Source organism: Trachypithecus francoisi, unplaced genomic scaffold (genome assembly GCF_009764315.1).
Source record: "Trachypithecus francoisi isolate TF-2019V2 unplaced genomic scaffold, Tfra_2.0 Lachesis_group11, whole genome shotgun sequence".
Classification (NCBI taxonomy): domain Eukaryota; kingdom Metazoa; phylum Chordata; class Mammalia; order Primates; family Cercopithecidae; genus Trachypithecus; species Trachypithecus francoisi.
The window spans coordinates 89,856,907-89,881,992 of record NW_022681456.1 but is presented as its reverse complement, the minus strand read 5'-3'; the positions used below and the strand labels follow the sequence as shown (position 1 = coordinate 89,881,992).

General features: G+C 35.7%; 1 protein-coding gene across 2 annotated transcripts in view; it reads right to left on the bottom strand.

Moving 5' to 3' along the window:
* The window catches only part of NELL2 (neural EGFL like 2), a 395,035-nt gene that overhangs the window by 285,488 nt on the left and 84,461 nt on the right, over positions 1–25,086 (bottom strand). For both annotated transcript variants that reach the window (XM_033222343.1, XM_033222344.1), the window contains 6 exons: positions 10,533–10,706; positions 10,347–10,443; positions 7,924–7,996; positions 7,723–7,805; positions 6,712–6,840; positions 5,465–5,567 (listed from right to left, as the gene is read on the bottom strand). In XM_033222343.1, the coding sequence (XP_033078234.1) occupies positions 5,465–5,567; positions 6,712–6,840; positions 7,723–7,805; positions 7,924–7,996; positions 10,347–10,443; positions 10,533–10,706 (659 nt within the window). The remainder of the gene's footprint in view (positions 1–5,464; positions 5,568–6,711; positions 6,841–7,722; positions 7,806–7,923; positions 7,997–10,346; positions 10,444–10,532; positions 10,707–25,086) is intronic.

Here is a 25,086-nt window from a genome sequence, read left to right as displayed (position 1 = left end):
TGAGAAAATAAACTAGGATAACCACTTTGGAAAACTGTTTGGAAAATTGGTTTTGCCATACAGTCAAACAGTTTTACCCCCTGATCAAACAATTCCACTCTTTTAAATATATACCCATCAGAAATACATACATAACTAAGACCAAGAAACATGTAAAGAATTATTCTAGGAGTACTCTTTACATAGCACAAATTGGCAAACTACCTAACTGCTGTCCAACAATAGACTGAATTGTGGTACATAAACACAAATAAAATATATGCAACAATAACTAAAACTGATCTGCAATGGACATTACAATGATGCAATAAGTATGAATGAGATGCAGCTACATTTTTGATCTGCATCAAAAATATGGATGAGTCTCACAAAGATGATTCTGAGTAATGAAGCCAGACACTCAAATCAGTACATAATATTGAGATATTAGTTCTGAGTTTCAACCTTGATTAAGATACGCCTACAATATTGGGGAAGAGAATGGCCTTGGGGAAATCAGGACACAATTTGAGAGAAAAAAATTACCTTGTATTACATACTATTTGATCTTAGTAACGTCACTTAATCTACCTGGCATTATTCTTCTATAAAATGAGGATAATGAAACCATACCTCCCAAAAGCAAATGGCTGTTTCAAAGAACCCTTGAAGTCCTATGTAGCTTTAAGATCTAAAGGTAATGAACTAATGAGATCATTTCACTACTTCATAATTTAATAAAAACATGGGTGTCCCTTTTAATAAAAAACAGTAATAATAGTTAACGTTGTTCTAAGCACTTTACATTTATTACCTATTCAATGCTTACACCCTATAAAGTAGATATAATTGTTATTTCCATTATACAAATGAGGCAACTGAGGCCATGAGAAGTTAAGCAATTTGACCAAAGTCTCACAGCTAATAAGTTGTGGAGTCAGAATTGAAACCCAGAAAATCTGACTTGTAACTCACAGAATTAACTACTGAATATGCAAAGATATTACAGTAAGTCCACTTTAACTAAACCAAGATGGCTTTTAAAATTAAGTTTAAAATAATCTGATGTCTAATCAGCACAGATTAGAGATTTAATATATTTAATTTAATATAGATTATTAAAGTGTAATCTATATTATATAATGAAACTCTGACCTTGCTCAACCAAAAGAATGATGATTTTTATTTATTCATATAATTCTGGACTCTGAGGAAACACCACTTTAACTGTTGCTACTAGGCAAATATCAACCAGTTCTGATGGTCACATTCACACTCTCTGTATTTGAGAACTTTCTAATAATGGAGGAAAGACATTACAGCATCAGTTTAGATTTGCCTCAGATTCCCTGTTTTCATCAACCGCCTTTCCTGTGAAGCACAGCTCTGTATACAAGCCTGAATCTACAATCAACATAAATAAATAAATAAAGGCACGTATCCATGTAATAGCATGAATATTCAGAAAAACTAAATTGTTTTATAAATTCAGTGACTTTTGGTAATGTTCACTTTCCTAGAATTTCAATCAATTATTTTCTGATAATTCTTTTTTTTTAATCTAGGTTGAGATTTTATGTACTTTAATCATATCTTGACGTAATTCTATTTCAGAGATAAAGTCACCTAAAATATGTATGCTTGCCATTTTCTACAGCTATCTTGAATATGTGTCACTAAATTTCCCTGTTTGCTAGTTGACAGCCTGAGACCGGGATAAAGGATGTGGAGGAGATGGTGACTGAAAGGGAAGAGGATGAGTGGTGAAAGCAAACTCTGCTGCCTAAGACTCAACTAGGATTCCAAAACACCTCTGGTGAGCTTAGCTACTGGTCGATAAAAGTAGATCACTTAGATTAATTGTAACAGATTTTTTTTTTTAAAAAAAGGAAAGCAGGCTGTCAAAGCACAGCACTTTCAGATGGAACTTCTCTGAGACCTCTAACTGCATATTCCTGAATGGCTTGGAATTCTCCTTATTAGGAAGATGGAGATAATACCTATTTATAGAGCTGCAAAGATCAAATGAGGCACAAAGTATGTGTCTTGTAACCTATAGAAGCAATATGGCTTCATTATGGCTGTAATTACTGTGGCTTTAACGATTTGGCCTTGGCATTCCTGCCTTTGGATTTTATCCTCTGTTTAACTCCAGCACACTATTTTAATGGTCCAGGCAGGAAATTAAGCTCCTCCTCCCAATGCTTTGTTTATGTAGATTCAAATAAAGAAAACTCTTGGTTTCTTCCAACTTCTTTCCCAGAACAACAACCTTGTTGCTATTCACCAGTATTTATATTCAGATAACGAGCTGGAATTGAAGTTGCTGAGGGAAAGTATAAAGGAAGCTGCCAAATAGGACTGCCCAGAAACGTGCAAACAACTCTGATGAAGCAAGCCTGAAAGCATTAAAGGAAGAACACCAAAAAGTGGCCAGATGCACGTGTTTCGTGCATTTCAATCTTGGCAGAGTCACATTCAGCAGTTAGGTTATATTCTTTACCTTCCAAGGGCTTTAGAAACAGTAAGTGATTAATCTCTTTAAACAGTTTTCAATAATAATCTATTTTATCGTGTTTTGTCATTAAAAAGGCAATTGAGCAGAAGCATTTCAAAGATAGGATCAGTGTAGGGTCTAAGAAGAGGGCTTATATTCGTTTAAAAGAGTAAAAAAAATAGGAATTTACTTCTACTCCACTAAAATTAGATTTTCATGAATTTTAACAGTGACACTACTATGGAATTAACATAGGAAAATAAGACTGTTTCTCCTCACATGCAATGGTGACACACATACACACACACACACAAGACATCATAGGTATGTGTAACTATTGGTTTCTCCCACTGTAAATACATATGAAAACCCGTCTCTACTAAAAAAATACAAAAAATTAGCCGGGCGAGATGGCGGGCGCCTGTAGTCCCAGCTACTCGGGAGGCTGAGGCAGGAGAATGGCGTAAACCCGGGAGGCGGAGCTTGCAGTGAGCCGAGATCGCGCCACTGCACTCCAGCCTGGGTGACAGAGCGAGACTCCGTCTCAAAAAAAAAAAAAAAAAAAAAAAAAAGAAAATCTGTACTATTTAAGCAAGTCAGTCAAAGGATTACTATTACATTTATTTTAAGTGTTATTTGTCTTCTACAAGACTTTTCAGAAGCACGTGTTTTGGATATTGTCAGTGACTTATTTTTAAATTGTGCTTTGCAGAGACTCATTCCCAAAAAGAACCTCTAAGAATATTCACCATATGAACTAAAAGCTTATTTCCCTATGGGGAAATATCTATGGCTGTTTGCTGAAATTTCTTGCTAGCTCTAGTAAAATGTTAAATTCATTAAAACTAAAATTTCAAATCTTTAAAATAACAAGCAAACATAGGCATGAACCCTCTCTATTCCTCTCTATTGCATGGTACTCATCTTATATATCATTAAATGTGAACAGAAAGATAAAGTCACTTTATACTTATTATTTTTTGGCCATATCTAATGAGAGCCTATGGCTTTTTTTTTTTTTTTCATTACGTTGTGGTCTGCTCACTGATTACTCACTTTCAGCTTTAACTATTTTCTATATGAAGCAAACAGTTGGTTTTCAATCATTAACACCAAAGACTGCCCAAAACACTCTTCATTAATGAATCTCAAAATATTTTATCATTTCATTATGTCTAACTGCATGCTTATTGGGAAGAATTCAAGCATTAATCTGATTTAGTCTGCAGTTTACTCCTGGTAACAGAGACAAATGGTAAGATCAGAATTGAAATTCACTTCTGACGAATCCCTCACAATGGCCCGTTATTTTAATCAACCTGTATCTAATAACACTGACAACACTTAATGAAAATCTGTCATATCCATGAATGACAACATAGAATTATGGATGGAAAGAAGGATAAAAGAAGTTAAAGCAGGGCCAGGTGTGGTGGCTCACACCTGTAATCCCATCACTTTTAGTGACCGAGACAGGCGGATCACAAGGTCAGGAGATCGAGACCATCCTGGCTAACACGGTGAAACCCTGTCTCTACTAAAAATACAAAAAAATTAGCCGGGCATGGTGGTGAATGCCTGTAGTTCCAGCTACTCGGGAGGCTGAGGCAGGGGAATGGCGTGAACCCGTCAGGTGGGGCTTGCAGTGAGCCGAGATCGCACCACTGCACTCCAGCCTGAGGGACAGAGCAAGACGCCGTCTCAAAAAAAAAAAAAAGAGAGAGAAGTTAAGGCAAAAACTATGATTCCTTGCTATCGTATTATGAATATGAAGTCATATATGTATATATGGTCCTTCTTCCTTCCTCTCTCCAACCACCTACAAAGAAAACTATATGATATTACCACAAGCCTCCTTTTATTAAGAAAGGTCCCAGAAAAATGCAGATTATTTCTCACCAAGAAAATTAGCTAGTGACATGTAAGAAAAATTGTATTCAATCCTTCCTAGTTCCACTGAATCGACTTGACTAGGCTAATACACTTTTATGAGATGGATTGGCTTCAATGTAAAGCCTAATAAAATTAAATATAAATGCATTCCTGAGGGAGTTAAATCAATGGACTATGAAGCAACTTCCTGATTTTTCTCTGATAGCTTGTCACCCTCACCAGCAGTAGCACATTGCTACTGTCCCTCTCTCTCTCCACCCCCCTGCACTTATCCCCACTTTGTCTCTTTGCGAGTATACATATAAATACACTTGCATTTACAGAGCTCTATATATTCCACAAACTTTAAAACAACTCAGTTTTTATGTATGTTACTACTCCTTTGTGGAAAAAAAAAAGCTAAAGTTTTAAATACTCTTTTTAACAAAGGTTTAAGTGAAGTCTTTTAAAGTATTAGAAACATAAAGAAATTATTTCCACTACTTATTGAATGATCTAGAACCCAGTTAAGGGTAGTTACAGATGATTCAAAAAGTATTTTCTGACATCAGAAGTGAACTGTTATATAATGACTGCTAAAAGGCAGAAAAGCTTCCACACACGGTGGTGTGAGCCTTTTTTTCCCTGAATGAAGGCCATGGCCCTTATCTACACTGGACAATCCTATAATAATGTGGACTTCTGTTGTTTGGGCTAATGGGACAGCATATCTTCTGCTGCTGAAGGCCACCTGTGTCATGGATTTCCTTGGTTATTGTGGCCATGTGGACCATTCTTAATCTATTTGGGAGACACTTACAATAAATAGTACAATTAGTGAAATGCCTTCCGGTAAGTTTCTTACACATCTTTCCTACTACTATCACTATATGGGAATAGATTACTCCAAGAAAAAATTGTCCTACTGGAATAGGGGCATAGCATTTTAAAATGGAAAAGAACTAATCAAGCAAACCAGAGAAATTATTCTTCCTTTTTTCCATCACTTCTGAAAGCTATTTAGCTTGCCTAGATTAAACCAATGATGGGTGAATGCTTATTAATACAGAGCTTTATTTTTCCAAAGAAAGTATTCATCATAAAAGTTATACTCACATTTGCATTCCTTACAGCATTTGCCATCCACATACGCAAGAGCCGACTTAAGTGGGCAGTCAGGATTTGGGCAGATTAGAGTTTCACACTGGATTGTTCCATTCTGAAAAGGAAACAATATTTATAGAATTTCCATGTTGGAGTTTAGTAGTTTTCAAGAATTTTTGAATCCATTCCTTAAATTTTAAATTCTTCATGTGAAGAGAACAGAAGAGGCCATTGCCAGGAGGGGAGGTGGTGCTGACAATTACCACAAGGAGGCGCCAAACTGGAGCCAAGCCCACCATCAGGAATTTGATTCCTAAAGGTGGCCAGAGCTCCCAGGTAGCTGGCTGCTCAGGCTTCCCAGACATTTTATTGACTTCACTACACCACATTCCATCTTTTACTCAATTTGACTTTTGATCCCCATTTTAAAAATTTAGGAACATATCATATTCCTGAATAAAAATTGTATCACGCACACGCACATGCACGTGTGTGTGCGCGCACACACACACACACACACAGTTCTGAACGACTTTTGATCTTTTTATGTGCAAGATACTCTGTTTTTGAATAAACTGGATGAATTCTGAGAAATTTTTTAAAAAGCCTAATTCACATAGATGTCTGACTTCTTTCCAGAAAACCAGCTTTAACAGATGAGTTCATGTGTAATTTAAAAGTTTAAAACCAAACTCACTTTGAACTTTTCTTTGAAAATGAACATATATTTCTGAAATCATAATGCAATAAAATATTCCACTTCATTAGAGAGCAATTAGCAAAATCACATTTATTTAAACTCTATAATTTGTATTCCACCATATTAGTAAACTATTAGATTGTCCCAATCATTTAAACTCTATCATTTGTTTATATTGCTCAATCTGGACACAATATTTAATGCTGCATATGACTTAGTTTCATCAAAATGCACTCATGAAAACACAAGGGAGAAAAATCTCTGGAAATATTAAGGATAAGAGGATAGTCTTCTTTAGGAATCACTTTAGCTCATTTAAATTACTAACTTCATGTGTGTACTGATAAACTTTATAGCATTCCTAAACCATAATCATCTTTAGAAGCTAGTTTTTAATAATGCAACGCAGTTCTTTAGATATGACCAGGTTTGTTGGCACTTTAGTGTTGTGTCTTGAGGAAATGGGTCTTGAAATTTTCATGACTATATTGTTTTAATAAATTTTTAAAGAGTGGGAGCATCTGAGTTCCCTTAGTCTCAACTCAAATAGAAGCCATACCAGGCATGTGCAGTTCTTACAGCCGTCTGTCCAGGACTCAAATTCTCGGTAGGTGGTTCCCTTCATGGTGCAAGTCCTTTCACAATAGCACTGATCCAATCTATTCATTCGCTGTTCAGCTCGAGACAGCTGTGGCACAAAAGAAGGGGTTTTACATTGTTCATCATTCCAGCAACACAGAAATGTGAAACACTCCAGCAGGCATCTATTTTTTTTAAAGTATGTAGCAGTAATAATGGCTGTCCTCATCAACCACTTGCCATAAACATATTTAAGACTTTAATTTTAAAGAATTTTTTTCTCCTTTTTGTGATAAATTTGCTCCCTGCCTTAGAAACAAACAACATAATTTATAAGACACAAATCAAAGGTTAATTCAAAACAACATCACTCAAATGCAGAGAAGCATTTTCCATTTAAAAGAAAAATGTTTAATTTCACTAATATGCTTATTCAAGCAAAAAATACAATTCAGAATTTGTGTTGTATAAGAAACAAATCATACACCATACAACACAACCATCAGGTAATCTGTAACTACTATACAAAATTATAAGTCTAGTGAAATTGTAGGTAAACCTGATATGTGCTTAAGATATTAGTAAATAAACCCAGAACTGTAACATAGTGATAGAAAGCATTTATGGGACCATTTCTTTGATACAATTCTGGTGTCTATATTCTTTACACTGTCCTCCTGCCTCCTTGCTTGTAATGAAAAGCTAAATAAAAATAAATAATAATAAAAACTAAACAATAAATCCTCCTGTAGTAAGCAGTGTATAAGTTAGGTAATCTGCCTCATTCCTGATTTACTGAATCATTTGTTATACAGATGGCTAGGGTTTTAATATTTATAAGCCGTCCCTTAAGCAGGGATTTAGAGTCAGTCCTAGCAAACGGTATAGTATAAGAAGAGCCTCGAAGGTGAAAATCTATGGTTATAAAAGGAAGTATTGGGAACATCAAGGATTTTTAAGCTTCCTCACTGTATTTTTGACTAGCTTTTACCTTGGCTGATGTTTTGGCTAAAATATCCTGTAGCTCCATGATTTTCTGCACAAGTCCATGGAAGTCATTGCAAGTTGGACAAGCTGGAATTACAAACACTTCATTTGGTCAAGATGCATTTATAAGGGGTTCAATCTGGTTAAGTCTATGCTGACAACTAAATACATGGGAACTCCACAGTGCAAGAACAAACAGACTTACTGCGATTAAGATCTGGACACTGAGCAATAAATCCCTGGGGCATGACAAGTAATTGCACATCTTGCATTATACCCTGTGTGTGAAAAATAGGAAAAAAAAGACATATTACTTTCATTTACTCAAATTATGTTCAATGGTCAAGTTCATGAAGGAAAATATTACAGAACACACTCACTAAAATCCCTGAGTCTTTGTTAATACATTATTTCCACTTCATACCAAAGGGAAAGAAATTCATCAGGCACAATAGATGATTACCCATGTATTCTCTTATTAATAATGTTTTTAAAGCCTTAAGATTAAATGTCAAGATATAATTAAGAAGCAATAGTTATGTTGTTTTGAGAAGTTATTTTTAGTTAGCCACTGACGGGCTTGAAAATGACCTTCAAAAAAATCAACCTGATAATAATTTCTAGCTTCAGCAACTCTGAAATTGATACTAGTTTTAAATTAACTTTAATTATTGGAAAGAAGAATAGAAAAACTGAGTCATGAAAGCATGCTCATTTGAGCATTTCTCATTTTTCAGTTGGATCTTTTAAAACTAATTTCTCAATTAAAAAAGGACAATAGATTCATTAAACTGCTATAGCAAGATATAGTGATGAGTTCTTACGAGTACAGAAAGTTTACAATGAAATTTTTTTAAATGCCAGCTGGAAATGACCTGTTTTACAAAGAAAATTTTATCACATGTTTATAGACAAAATTTACATGCATACTTAGTCATTAAGGTATAACTAGCTTCCAGCTTGCTGAGCTCTTAAAGCAAAGGCCAATGGTGGCTCAGAAATGATCTGTCAGACACATCCAGCTGTCTCTTTTATCTGCCACCCTCCCCCCATTTCTTCATGGCCTTTATATATTTTATTAAATAAATATTTTACTTTATCCATTTGAAAAATGCAAACAAAATATCTAATGATAGGGATAACAGTGCCAACATGATATCAAGATAATTTTAAACGTACCTACAAAGATTTACCAGTCAAATACTGGTCTCTATGTCTTGTACATGTTTAATCTGATTAATAGCATGTATCAATGTGAACGATAAATATTTAAGTATTTACTGTGTGGGTATTACTGGATCCATTGTGTGCTTCGGCCTAGATTGAAGAAGCAAATTGTGTACCAATTCCTATCACTTAGAAGCAGCAACATAAAAACAAGGCTACTGTGTACAGTTATGTAACAGTTTGTACACTGTACAACTCTAATGGATGCTATTTACAGACTACAATAAAGAGAATGACCCATAGAGTCGTACACATAATTGACATGTGGAGATTTTGAGGCCACACTCAGGCTCCATGGGAAAGACTGTCACGATTAAACAGAGACAAGATTTGGGACTCACAGCACACATCTGCTATCCCTTACCTGGGAAAAGTGCATGGTTTCAGGATTTGCAAGCATGGAACTAATTTCCCATTTGTGTCACTTACTATTTGCCTGGCTTTCAGCAAGTTACTTTGCCCCTCTGTGCAGGTTTATGTATAGTAAAAGAGAAAAAAAATCACCCTGCATCAAGACTAGCAAGGCTACAATTAGATGGAATCATATATTTCAAGTATCTGGCTTCCTGGTAACAGACAATGTTTAAATACATTCCCAAAACACCTTTATAGAATTATAAACTTTGCTTAGAAAACAACTAAATTCACTGGTATATACTCTCTACCTTGAAATCTATGAGTTGAACCTATCACTTATCATTATTTGATTTGGTAATCATTCATTGAGCCACTTCCATGTTGTAGGGACTGTCATAGTCACTGGGGGAAAATGATTACACTATGGGCTTGTAGTCAAGCAATTCTCTGGACTTTATTTCTTCATCTTTAAAATATGGAAAGTTAAATGACATGTCCTTTAGAACTTCTCCAATGATGAAATTCTATGAAGTGTTGTCTCTAAGTTCATACTAAAGGAAAAGATATAAATTATGACTGCTTTCTCTTTTGACAGATTTGTGCACATATGTGTATTCCTTTCTCACTTTCCGCAGTACAAGGAGACCATGAATAATATATACTAAAAAGCTTTCAGTCCTCTATTAACATCCTTGTAGAAGTATCATCAAAGGTTATATTTCAGTGGCAGAGAGTTTATTTGTATGTTAACATTTTAGATTTGTATTGCTTTGAAAGGTTAATTCAAAGAATGACATGTTAACTGCCCTGATTGCAGCCTTGTGATCATTTCTATAATATCTAACGATTAAACTCATTGAAAAAAGAAGAGAAAATAATGTTTGCTGGCTAAATAAAATATTACTATTAAAAAAAGAAATAGACACAAATTTTCTAACTTACAAATCAAATTGTTTTGTTTCACACCATAAAAAGTAAAATCTACATTCTGAAACTCATTAGAAAGAATTTACATTTCATTTTCAGACTTTTGCCAGAAGATACCTTAAAATATCCATGTGCATTATTTCTCTGTCCTAGCCAAAATGTTGTGCCTAGAGGCAAGTCTGTGGAGGGCTTTTCTACCACCCTTTCATAAATTCTGCAAAAAAGAAACATCAAAGAAGGAAGGTGAGTAGACAGTCATTTCTCAGAATCTTCCATTTCCTAAAATGAGGACACTACACTTACTTATTGCAGTCAATGTGTAAAATCAAATGGGAAGCACTGATGGCTAAGGAGAGCTTGTGCCACTTGTCATCAGCCAAAATGTAAGGAAACACTTCTGTGTGAGGGCGGTGACTGCCTGAGCGGTAATGCAGTCTGACTTCATTCCGATGGCCACTACTTTCCAGTTCCAGGTACCTGCAGAGAGAAGAGCCACATGGGACACACTAAAAATAAAGTTCAAAAATGATTGAGGTGACTTCTGTCTACAGAAGGATGGAATAGATGTACTTTTCCTAGTTCTCCCACTGAGTACAACTAGACATCATATACAAAACAAACACAGAAGAATCTAGAAGATAGAGAAAAAAAGATATTCAGGATCCAAGGAACAATATGGTAGCGAGTTCAATGGGTCATATATATATTTTGTGTCATATATCCTAGACTTGGAGTTAAGAAGCCTACAATCTGGAAATATCAATGAATGTAGACCTAAAAAATCCTCAAGATGAGCCTGCTTTCTCTAGCTGAAGGACAAAGAAAGGATCAGTCTAGCAAGATAGAAACTTATAGATAATAATCTCTCTGTTCCGGTCAAACATCACAGAAAAAACTGTGGCCCCATCCCAAACCATGCCAAACAAAAGCTAAGTGAAAAGGCTATATTTCTACCCTGTTCAAGCAGAAATGAGGCACCTAACACCAGAATAGTGTCAGAGCCAAGAATTTTAACCCTGCCAGGCAGTAATGAGGTCCCCCTTAGCACTAGTGAAGACCATTACAATGAGGAGCCTGGACTTCCATCTCAACTTGGAAGTAATGAAGCACACTTCTCTTTCCCCATTGGGATATTATCAAAGGAGGCCTACTGAGGAGTCAGGAATTTTATCATCATCCAGCAGTAATGAAACCACCCCCACCACAGTGCCAGCAGAAACCATATAGGAAGCTGGAACTTCCCCCAACTCAGAAATAAAAGAAGCTTCCCCCTCAGCTGTCAACAAAGGCAAGTGGGGAATCTACCTCCACCTGGCAGTAACAAGATGGCACCCTCCCCCTGCCAAAGCAGTGTCAGAGAGAGCTGGCTAAAACAGGCGGGTTAAATAAGATTCAAGTCTCAGAACACGATATAAACATGTCCAGGTTTCGGTAAAAAATCATTCATTATACCAAGAACCAAAGAAATCTCCAACTGATTGAAAAAAGAAAAAGAACAGATATCAAGACTAAAATGATAAGGATGTTAGAATTACCGAACAAATATTTTAAAGCAGCATTGACTAAAACAATCATGAACAGACTTAAATGAAGAAAATATAGAATGTTTCAGAGAGAAAGAAAAATGGGAAAAAAATTTAAAACCAAATAGAAATTTCAGAACCAAAAAAATACAATAATGGAAATGAAAAGCTCAGTGGATAAGCTAAACAGCAGAATGGAAGTGACCATGAAAAGAATCAGTTATCTGGAAGACAGAAAAAAAAGCATCCAATGTGACAAATAGACAAAAAAGAAGATAGAAAAAAAAGTTGAACAGACTTAAAGAGCTGTGAGATTATAACAAAAGATCTAACATTTTGTATCACTAGCATCCAAGAAAGAGAGGAGAAAGGAAGCGAGCTTAAAAAACAATGTTGAAGAAATAATGGCTGAACACCTTCCAAATTTGGCAAGAGATATAAACTCACAGATTCAAGAATCTAAAGAAACTCTAAACAAGATAAAACAATTTTTAACTTCATATCAAGCCATATCATAATTAATTTTCTGAAAACTAAAAACAAAGAACAAATACTGAAAGTAGACAGAAAATCTTGCACATTAAGTGCAAGGAAACAAATAGAGTAACAGTGTATTTCTCAGCAGAAACCATGAAAGCCATAAAGAAGTAGTAAAATATTTTTCATGTGACAAAAGCAAAAAGAGCTGTTTACGTAGAATTGTATACCCAGCAAAAACATCCTTCAGGAATGAAGGAGAAATCAAGACATTCTCAGATAAAGGAAAACCAAGAGAATTTATCATGATAAGACCTACTTTAAAAGAACAGCAAAATAATGACCTCTAAACAGAAAGAAAAATATAAAATAAAAAGTTTTGGAACATCAGGAAGATAGAAAGAACATAGTATGTAAAAAAGAAATAGGTAAATACAATAAGCTTTCCTCCTCCTCTTGAGTTTTCTAAAGTGTATTTGACAATTGAAGCAACAGCTCAAAATTGAAGCAAAAGAGTTTGTGTCCTAAATGTACGTTTTAAAAAATTTCAAAAAATTATATTATAAATGAGTGAGGGTAACGAAACATAAAGAGAGTTAAAATTTCTACACATCACTCAAACTGGTAAAATGACTATACGAGCAATCAGTTACAAGTTATGTATATATAATGGAATACCTACAACAACCACTTACAAAGCTATTCAAAGAGACACACTCATAGACACACAGATAAAATGAAATTGTAAAACAAGTAACCCATGGTAACAAAAAAAACAGAAAAATAAAACAAAGAGAGAACAAACATAAAATGAAAAATAAAGTGGCAGATAAACTCAAGCATATAAATAATTTTATTAAAAGTAAATAGTTTACATGCACCAATTAAAAGAAAGAGATTAGCAGAAGGGATTAAAAACCATGACAATATTCTGTTGGTAAGTAACTCACTTCAAATATAACAATCTAGGCAGTTTGAAAGTAAACAAATAGAAAATAATATATACTGAAACTATTAATCAAAGGAAAGCAGAAGTGGCTATATTAATTTCAGAAAAATATATTCCAGAGCAAAAAAATACCAAAGACAGACAGAGATGCCATAAAATGATGGAAAAAAAATCAATCCATTAAGAAGACACAGCAATTCTAAATATGTACTACCAAAAACACAGAAATGCAAAATATGTGAAGCAAAAACTGATAGAATTGAAAGAATAAATGGTTAAATGCACAATTACAGTTGGAGACGTCAACACCCCTGTTTCAACAATTACTTGAACAACTAGCCAAAATATCAAGAATGTATAACTCAAAAATGCCATCAACCAACAGAATCTACTCAACATTTACAGAACATGCCACCCAACAATGACAGAACACACACTCCTTTCAAGTTCCCAAGGGATATATGCCAAGACAGGCCATATCTTGAGCCATAAAATAAACTTCAACAAAACAACATTTAAAAAAATTTAAATCACTTAAAGAGTGTGCTTTCCAACCACAACAGAATCACACTGAAAATTAATAACCAGACAATCTCCAAATGCTTTGAAACTAAATATATTTCTAAATAATCCACATGTCAAAGAGAAAGTCTCAGGGAAATTTTTAAAAATACATAAAACTAAATTAAAATTAAATATCAAAATTTGCCATAAAAAAACAGGTAAAGCAATACTTGAGAGAGAAATGTATAGCACTAAGTGCATATATTAGAAAAGAAGATAAGTCCCAAATCAATAAGCTCCAACCTCAAGAGCAAAGAAAAGGAAGAGCAAAATAAACACAAATCAAGTGTAAGTAAGGAATTAATAAAGAGCAGAAATCAATAAAATTTAAAAAAAGAGAAAAATCAATGAGCCACAAGTTGGTTCTTTGAAAAGTTCAATAAAATTAATGAACTAACAAAGAAAAAAAAGAAAAGATATCAATATTAAGAGATAAACATGAGATCTCATTACAGACCCTGCAGATATTGAAAGGTTAATGTGGGAATACTAAACTCTAGACAAAAAATTTGACAAATGACACAAAATGAACCAATTCTTCAAAAACACAACTTATAGAATATGAAACAGATTACTTGTATAGTCCTATAATTTTTAAGAAAAGTGAACTCATAAATTTAAAACTCCAAAAAATTAAATCTCCAGGCCCAGATAGTTTCATTGCAGAATTTTCTCACATAATAAAGGAAGTCATAAGAATTCTACACAATCTCTTCCAGAAAGTAGCAGAGAGAAAAACTACTAAATTCATTTTATGTAGTTTATAATGCCCTGACACCAAAAAAAAAAAAAACAGTTAAAAATAGTACAAACAAGTAAAACCAAAGACAATATGCTTCCTGAGTATATACATAAAAACTGTTAACAAAATATTAACAAACAGAATTCAGCAATATATAAAAACAATGACATGCCATAATCAAGTGGGGTTTATTCCAGGGATGCCAGGCTGGTTCAATATTTGAAAATCAATCCATTATACTGACTAACAAAGGAATGAAATTATTTTATCATATGACTTACGCCGAAAAAGCATCTGACAAAATTCAACACCCATTCAAGATGAAATTCTTAGAAAAATAAGAACAGGAGAACTGTCTCAACCTAATAAAAAGCAACTATAAATAAACTACAGTTAACATCATACTTAATGGTGAAAGACCAGATGTTTTCTCCCTAACAACAGGAATAAGGCAAACCTCTCACTCCCAACCATTCTTATTCAACAAAATGCTGAAAGCTCTCGTCAGTGCAATAAGAAAAGAAAACAAAAGAGAGGAATAAGAAAAGAAAACAAAAGAGAGGAAAAGAAAACAAAAGAAAAAAGAAAAGAAAAGAAAGGAAAAGAAAAGGAATACAGAACAGAAAGGAAGAAGTTAGAAAGTCAATATTTGCAGATTACATTACTGCCTACATAGAAAATCTCAATAAATCTAGAGGAGTTGGCACTATTCCTTCTGAAACTATTCCAAACAACAGAAAAAGAAGGACTCCTCCCTAACTTATTTGATGAGGCCAGCATCATCCTGATGTCAAAACCTAGCAGAAACACACATACAAAAAAAGAAATTTCAGGCCAACATCCCTGATAAACAACCATGTGAAAATCCTCAATAAAATACTAGCAAACCAAATCCAGCAGCGCATCAAAAAGCTTATCCACCATGATCAAGTCAGTTTCATCCCTGGGATGCAAGGCTGGTTCAACATACGCATATCAATAAATGGAATTCATCACATAAACAGAACCTATGACAAAAAAAATATGATAATCTCAATATCATCAATAGATGCAGAAAAGGGCTTTGATAAAATTCAACACCTCTTCATGCTAAAAACACTCAATAAATTAGGTATGGATGTAACGTATCTCAAAATAATAAGAACTATTCATGACAAACCCATAGCCGATATCATACTGAATGGGCAAAAGCTGGAAGCATTCCCTTTGAAAACCAGCACAGAACAAGAATGTCCTCTCTCACAACTCTTATTCAACACAGTATTGGAAGTTCTGGCCAAGGCAATCAGGCAAGAGGAAGAAATAAAGTGTATTCAAATAGGAAGAAGGAAGGCAAATTGTTTTGTTTGCAGATGACATGATTGTATACTTAGAAAACTCCATTGTCTCAGCCCCAAAACTCCTTAAGCTGATAAGCATCTTCAGCAGAGTCTCAGAATACAAAATTAATGTGCAAAGATCACAAGCATTCCTATACACCAGTAACACAGAGCCAAATCATGAGTGAACTCCCATTCACAATTGCTACAAAGAGAATAAAATACCTACGAATACAACTTACAAGGGATGTGAAGGACCTCTTGAAGAAGAACTACAAACCACTGCTGGAAATAAGAGAGGACACAAACAAATGGAAAAACATTCATGCTCATGGATAGGAAGAATCAATATCGTGAAAATGGCCATACTGCCCAAAGTAATGTATAGATTCAATGCTATCCCCATCAAGCTACCATTGACTTTTCTTCACAGAATTAGAAAAAAAACTACTTTAAATTTCATATGGAGCCAAAAAAGAGCCCGTATAAACAAGACAATCCTAAGCAAAAAGAACAAAGCTGGAGGCATCACGCTACCTGACTTCAAACTATACTATAGGCTACAGTAACCAAAACAGCTTGGTACTGGTACCAAAACAGATATATAGTCCAATGAAACAGAACAGAGGCCTCAGAAGTAACACCACATATCTACAACCATCTGATCTTTGACAAACCTGACCAAACCAAGCCATAGGGAAAGGATTCCCTAATTAATAAATGGTGCTGGAAAAACTGGCTAGCCATATGCAGAAAACTAAAACTGGATCCCTTCCTTACACCTTATACAAAAATTGACTCAAGATGGATGAAAGACTTAAATGTAAAACCCAAAACCATAAAAACCCTAGAAGAAAACCTAGGCAAGACCATTCAGGACATAGGCATGGGCAAAGACTTCATGACTAAAACACCAAAAGCAATGGCAACAAAAGCCACAATTAACAAATGGGATCTAATTAAAATAGAGTGCTTCTGCACAGCAAAAGAAACTATCATCAGAGTGAACAGGCAACCTACAGAATGGGAGAAAATTTTGGCATTCTATCCACCTGACAAAGGGCTAATATCCAGAACCTACAAGGACCTTACATAAATTTACAAGAAAAAAACAGCCCCATCAAAAAGTGGACGAAAATAACAGACACTTTTCAAAAGAAGACATTTATGCAGCCGACAAACATATGAGAAAAAGCTCATATTACTGGTCACTAGAGAAATCAAAATCAAAATCACAATGAGATACCATCTCATGCCAGTTAGAATGGCAATCATTGAAAAGTCAGGAAGCAACAGATTCTGGAGGGGATGTGAAGAAACAGGAACACTTTTACACTGTTGATGGAAGTGTAAATTAGTGCAACCTTTGTGGAAGACAGTGTGGCAATTCCTCAAGGATCTCGAACCAGAAATACCCTTTGACCCAGCAATCCCATTACTGGTTATATACCCAAAGGATTATAAAGCATTCTACTATAAAGACACAGGCACATGTATGTTTATTGTAGCACTATTTACAATAGCAAAGACTTGGAACCAACACAAATGCCCATCAATGATAGACTGGATAAAGAAAATGTGGCACATATACACCATGAATTGCTATGCAACCATAAAAAAGGATGAGTTCATGTCTTTTGCAGGGACATGGATGAAGCTGGAAACCATCATTCTCAGCAAACTAACACAGGAAGAGAAAACCAAACACTGCATGTTCTCACTCATAAGTGGGAGTTGAACAATTAGAACACATGGACGCAGGGAGGAGAACATCACATACTGGGGCCTGTTGGGGGGAGGGGGCAGGATGAGGGAGAGCATTAGGACAAATACCTAACACATGCAGGGCTTAAAATCTAGATGATGGGTTGATGGGTGCAGCAAACCACCATGGCACATGTATATCTATGTAACAAACGTGCACGTTCTGCACATGTATCCCAGAATTTAAAGTATATAAAAAAAACCTATCAGAACCAATAAGTTAATTTGGCAGGGTCATAGGATACAATATGACATATAAAAATAATTATATTTCTACATACTAGCAATAAACACATGGATACCAAAATTACAAATATAATTTACAATTACACAGAAAATTTAAAACTACTTAGGCATAAATCTAACAAAACATAAACAGGTCTTATATACTGAAAACAATATAATACTGATGAAAGAAATAAAATATCTAAATTAATGAATAAATATACCATGTGCATAAATTGGAAGACTCAATAAAGAAATCAATTCTCCCCATTGTGAATAAATGTTTAATATAATTCCTATCAAAATAATGGCAAAAAATGTAGCTATAGACAACATTATCCTAACATTTATATGGAAAGGCAAAAAATTTATATTAAAATTTATATGGAAGGACATTTAGGCTATTCAAACTGGAATAGCTGAAATAGTTTTGAAGAAGGAATAAAGTAGGAAGAAAAAATCTACCCAATTTGAAGACATTATACAGTACAGTAATCAATACTGTGTAGTATGGGCAAAGGGATAGTCACATATCTCATATAGACAGAGAATCAAGAATATACCCACACAAATATGACCAATTGATATTTTTACGAAAGAGCAAAAGCAATCCAACGGAGAAGAATCTAACTTTTTCAAAAATGGTGCTGGAGCAACTGAACATCCAAATGTTAAGGGGAAAAAAAAAATGTTAATTTCAGTCTCACACCTCATGCCAAAACCATCTCAACATGGATCACAAACTTAAATACAAAATATAAAATTTAAGACTTTTAGGATAAAAAAAAGGATAAAATGTTACGGATTTAAGTCTACACAATGAGTTCTTAGAGTTGTCACCAAAAGCACTATCCATAAAAGGTAAAAACTGATAAACTAGACACCATCAAAAAGGGAAATTTTTGTGCGTTTTAAGACCCTGTGAAAAGGAAAAGACATGCTACAGTTTGGAAGAAAATATTTACAAATCAAATATATGACAAAGGACTACAAGCTAGAATATAAAAGAACTCTTGAAACTCAGCAATTAAAAAAACAGAACATGGGGACAGTATCATTATGGCACGTGGGAGGCAGGAATAGATTGCAGCTCCAACTCAGATGGACAGAGCAGTGTGTGGAGGCTGCATGATGAATTTTAGCTCCAGATCAACTGCAAGAATAAACCAGGAATCCTGAGAGGACCCACGGACCCTCTGTGAAGGAAGCAGATTGCTCCTGCAGGACACCGGAGACACACTGAACACTGAGTGCTCCAATTGTGGAAATGGGAAAGGGAGATCCTCTTCTCCCAAACACACACCCCCACTGGGGAAACTGAAGGTCTGTTTGAGGGATGAGTTTCCAAACTTACCTGGAGCTGAGTCAATCTAGAGAGCCCAGCAAAATACAATGGTAGAGGAAGCAGTGGGAAAGGCCCTAGGAGCTCACTGGGTCCCCAAGCAGGCCATTCCTGCCTAGCACCACAGGGATCCTTTGGGAGGATGTCCAGAGGCATGGGGGAAGGCAGAAGGAAATCTCAAGCTGGCAGAAGGACATCTCAAGCTGAACTTTGTAACAATTTAAACTGGGCAAGAAGCCTCCTGGCCAGAACTTGGAGGAGGGGACAAATCTGGTGTGCAGACTCCATAGGTGGGGAAAGAACCAAAGCTCTGTTCTTTTGCAGCTGGGAGGTGGGTAGCCTGGAGCAAGTTCTTAAGTCCAGCTCACCCACCACCTGGAAACAGACTCGGGGCTGTTGAGGCAGGGCACAGTGGGAGTGAGACCGCCCCTTTGGATTGTGTGGGAGTTCAGTGAGGCCTATGACTGCCAGCTTTCCCCCACCATAATCCTCCTAGGTTCACAACTCCATTGACCTGGGAACCTCACCCCCAGCCCCCATAGCAGCCACAGCAAGACCTGCCCAAGGAGAGTCTGAGCTCAAACATGCCTAGTCCTGCCCCCACCTGATGGTCCTTCCCTACCCACCCTGGTAGCTGAAGACAAAGGACATATACTCTTGGGAGTTCTAGGGTCCTGCCCACTGCTGGTGCCTTTCCATACTACCACAGCTGATGCTCTCTGGAAAGCGCCACCTCCCGGCAGGAGTCCAACCAGCACAAAAATAGAGCACTAACCCACCAAAGCTAAAAATCCTCAGAGTCCATTTCATCCCCCTGCCACCTCCACCAGAACAGGTGCTGGTACCCACAGCTGAGAGACCCACAGACAATTCATATCACAGGACTCCGTGCAAACAATCCCCAGTACCAGCTCAGAGCTGGGTAGACTTGCTGGGTGGCTAGACCCAGAAGAGAGATAACAATCACTGCAGCTTCACAGGAAGCCACATCCATAGGAAAAGGGGTAGAGTACTACATCAAAGGAATACCCTGTGGGAAAAAGAATGTGAACAACAGTCTTCAGCCCTAGACCTTCCCTCTGACAGAGCCTACCTAAATGAGAAGAAACCAGAAAACCAACTCTGATAACATGAGAAAACAAGGCTCTTTAACATCCCCCCAAAATCACACTAGTTCACCAACAATGGATCCAAACCAAGAAGAAATCCCTGACTTACCTGAAAAAAAATTCAGGAGGTTAATTATTAATCTAATCAGGGAGGCACACCAGAGAAAGGCAAAGCCCAATGCAAGGAAATCCAAAAAAGATACAAGAAGTGAAGGGAAATAGATAGCATAAAAAAAATCAAAACTTCAGGAAACATTGGATGCATTTATAGAAATGCAAAATGCTTTGGAAAGTCTCAGCAATAGAACTGAACAAGTAGAAGAAAGAAATTCAGAGCTCAAAGACAAAGTCTTCAAATTAACCCAATCCAACAAAGACAAAGAAAGAAGAATGAGAAAATATGAACAAAGCCTCCAAGAAGTCTGGGATTATGTTAAATGACCAAACCTAAGAATAATTGTGTTCTTGAGGAAGAAGAGAATTCTAAAAGCTTGGAAAACATATTTGGGGGAAAAATTGAGGAAAAATTCCCTGGCTTTGCTAGAGACCTAGACATCCAAATACAAGAAGCACAAACAACACCTGGGAAATTCATCACAAAAAGATCATCGCCTAAGCAAATTGTCATCAGGTTATCTAAAGTTAAGATGAAGGAAAGAATCTTAAGAGCTGTGAGATAAAAGCACCAGGTAACCTATAAAGGAAAACCTATCAGATTAACAGCAGATTTCTCAGCAGAAACCCTGCAAGCTAGAAGGGATTGGGGCCCTATCTTCAGCCTTCTCAAACAAAACAATTATCAGCCAAGAATTTTGTATCTTGTGAAACTAAGCATCATAAATGAAGGAAAGATACAGTGTTTTTGAGACCAAGAAATGCTGAGAGAATTCATCACTACCAAGCCACCACTACAAGTACTGCTAAAAGGAGCTCTAAATTTTGAAACAAATACTGGAAAAACATCAAAACAGAACCTCTTTAAAGCATAAATCACACAGGACCTATAAAACAAAAATACAATGTAAAAATCAAAAACAAAAAACAACAACAACAAAAAAGCCAAAGTACACAAGCAACAAAGAGCATGATGAATGCAACGGCACCTCACATTTCAATACTAACATTGAATGTAAATGGCCTAAATCCTCCACATAAGAGATACAGAACCACAGAATGGACAAGAACTCACCAACCAACTCTCTGCTGCCTTCAGGAGACTCACCTAACACATAAGGACTCACATAAACTTCAAGCTGTGAAAAAAAGGCATGTTATGCAACCTGGACACAAAAAGCCAGCAGGGGTAGCTATTCTTCTATCAGAAAAAACAAACTTTAAAGCAATAGCAGTTAAGAGACAAAAAGGGACATTATATAACGGTAAAAGGCCTTGTCCAACAGGAAAATATCACAATCCTGAATATATATGCACCTAACACTGGAGCTCCCAAATTTATAAAACAATTGCTAATGACTTAAGAAAGGAGATCGACAATAAGAAGAAAGTTCAAGTAGATAAATATACACACACACACATATATATAGTATTCCGTCATATATATATGATATATATATAGCCATAAAAGGCATGAATTAATGGCATTTGCAGTGACCTGGTTGAGATTGGAGACTATTATTCTAAGTGAAGTAACTCAGGAATGGAAAGCCAAACATCCTATGTTCTCACTGATATGTGGGAGATAAGCTATGAGGACACAAAGGCATAAGAACAATACAATGGACTTTGGGGACTTGTGGGGAAGCCTAGGAGGGGGCTGAGGCATAAAAGACTATAAATAGGGTACAATGTATACTGCTCGGTATATAGCTCCTGCAATAATTCATAGGAGACGTGATGGTGTCTTGGACCAGGGTAGTAATGGTAGATTGGTGGGGAGTTAATTTTGCATATATTTGGAAAATAGAGCTGATAGAATTTGCTGATGTGGAATTTTGAAAAACAAAACTAAAAAACAAAATAGTCAAGTTGGAGCTTTTGACTCCAGTGTTTTGTACTTGAGCAAATGGAAGACAAGAGATGCCACTGATTGAGATGGAGACTGTAAGAAGAGCAAGTTTAGATAAGGTGAATCAAGTATTTAAATTTAGATATGTTATATTTAAGGTACCTAATGAACATTCAAGAGGACATATAGAAAGGACAGCTAGATCTATAAGTCTGAGGTGAACGGAGGTCCATATGGGCATGAGAATATGGGGGTAACAGGCATATAGACCACATTGAAAGCCAGGAAGGCATAGGGATTCCCTAGGGAATTATTATAGATTAAAAAAAGGCACTTAGACATTTTGAGGAAGCAGCAAAGGCAACCAGGGTGGCCAGGGAGACTACAGAAGAAAAAAGTGAGAGCGGTGTCTCAAAGGCCCAGTGATGAGGATGGTGCCTCAAAAAAGAGGGAGTGATCACCTGTATCAAATGCCATTGACAGGTCAAGTAAGATGAAGACTTAATCTCTGGATTTAGCAAAATTCAGAGATTATGCTATTTCAGAAAACTTTGTAGGGGACCCTAAAGCTATTTCAGAAAACTTTTTAGGGGAGAAAGCTGACTTGAAGTAGGTTCAAGAGACAATAGGCAAAGAGAAGAAAGAGACAATAAATGGAGACACTTTGAAAGAAATGAGAAGGCAAGTGCTGAGAGATATGTCAAGATATTTTTCTTTATTTTTACTGGTGAGAAATACTATACAGGCTTATATGCTGCTGGGGATAATCCTGTAAAAAAAAAAGGAAATTAGCCAAAATTGAAAGAGAAAAGAAACTGGAATAAAAATGAAGCCATAAGTAAAACGCAGATTAACTTTACATTTTAACTACATAAAAGTTAAATTTTTTTCAATGGAAATGATACCATAAATAAACAACAAATGACATTCTATAAGACAAAATAAAATACATAATACATCAGTGGTTAATATCCACCATATATGAAGTGCATGTATAAGTCAACAAGAAAAATCAACTAGATGGATTTTTTTAATTGACTTATAGATCTGCCAATCAGATTAGCAAAAATTAAGCAGATTAATAATATCCAGTGTCAATCATAATGTGGGGAAATATGCACTCTGATACATGATTTGCAGCAACATAAATTGACAAAACTTTTTTGAAAGGCAGCTTGGTGAAACTATCAACACCGTAAATGTGCATACTCTTTAAATGAGCAATTCCAAATCTAAAAATCTATCCTACTCAAATAATAGTACAAATTAGCAATGACATATGTAGAAGGTGCTCACAGAAGATGTATTTAAAATGGTGAAAAACTGATAAAATTCCAATTATTCATTCATATAGAAAATGTAATACATTCATATTCTAGAACACTAGGCCACTCTACAAAAGAATGAGGGTCTGACATGAAACAATACCATAGTGTACTATTAAGTAAACAAAAAAGCTGTCTATAACCACATTTTGTTTAACAAAACTCTGTATGTGTATGTGCGTGTCTGTAAATATATAACATATGAAGTAAATTGATATTTTAAGATAAAAAAGAAAAAGGTAAATCACCAGTCAAGAATATAAATTATTTAGAAATTACAAAGAATGAATAAAATACCAACTTGTTTGTTTTACCCTAAAGACACCAACCAGAGAGTCCCTTTTATCTTCTTATTTAGCAGCAAGTATTCATTATTTAATCAATTCAACGAGTGAGTTCTATAATAATAAAGTGTGTTTGCATTTTTAAACAATAACTTCAGCAAACGCATCATCCTATTGCTAAATACCTGTCAGTTCTCAACATAATGAGGCAAGAACCCGATTGTTGCTATCATATCCCCACTTTTAGAAATTATTAGAAATAGCACCTGTATTGAATTCCTAAACCCAAGCCACTAAAAGTAGCCTTTAGTAACAATGAGGGTGATGCTACACCCTCCAAACAAGAACAGCTCTTAGGGAGTTGAATTATTTCAGCAAAAGTTACAGTTTCATTAGCATAATTCACTCAGGTTTTTTAAAATGAAATAGATAAGTAATCCATCAAAAATTTGTGAGGAGAAAAATAAGTAATGATATAAAATACTTAGAAGTGTACCTGACACTTGGTTAGTACTCAATAACATTAGCTATCATTAATAGAAAGGAAGACATGTCAAAAGGAATCAATCCATAATTCAATTCTGATAGTTTTGAAACAGAATGTCTTCAAAATCAGTCATCATTAAGATGTACAAAACCATATGAATACATGAAACTACCTGAAAATATGATAATTGTTAGTTGTAAGTTTTTATAACGAACCCTGGCATACTTTGATCAACCATTTTTCTAAATACAGTCATATCCACTTCAGGAAGTCCACTGTTCCCCACTGGATGGAGTCTCAGTAGGACACAGCCCTGGCTTCCCGCATTGTCCCCTTCCTGCCTCCTTACCAAGGCTCAGCATAGCAGGGTGGTTGAACATCTAAACCCTAAAGCCAGATCACTGGGTTCACATCCAGGCACCCCTCCTAGTGACAGTAAGCTGCTTCACCCCTATGTGTTTCATCTGGTTAATCCACTCTATAATAGTACTTGCCTCATTGGATTTTTGTGAGGATTTGAATGAGTTGATTTAAGAAAGCACTCAGAACAATACTTAGTACATACAAAATACTCAGGAATAGTAGTAGATGTCAGCTATCATTTCCATTTCAAAAAGGAAAGGGCTCAAATCTTCCCACTGTCTTCCCTTGGTATAATTAGAGGCAAGACCATGACACACCCTTTCAACAGACATGCTTTCCAGAGACAGAATCTGATGCAGCACAGCAAGGAAGGGAGGACAGGTAGTACCTCCCTGTGCAGGCGGGAGCAGCACCCTAG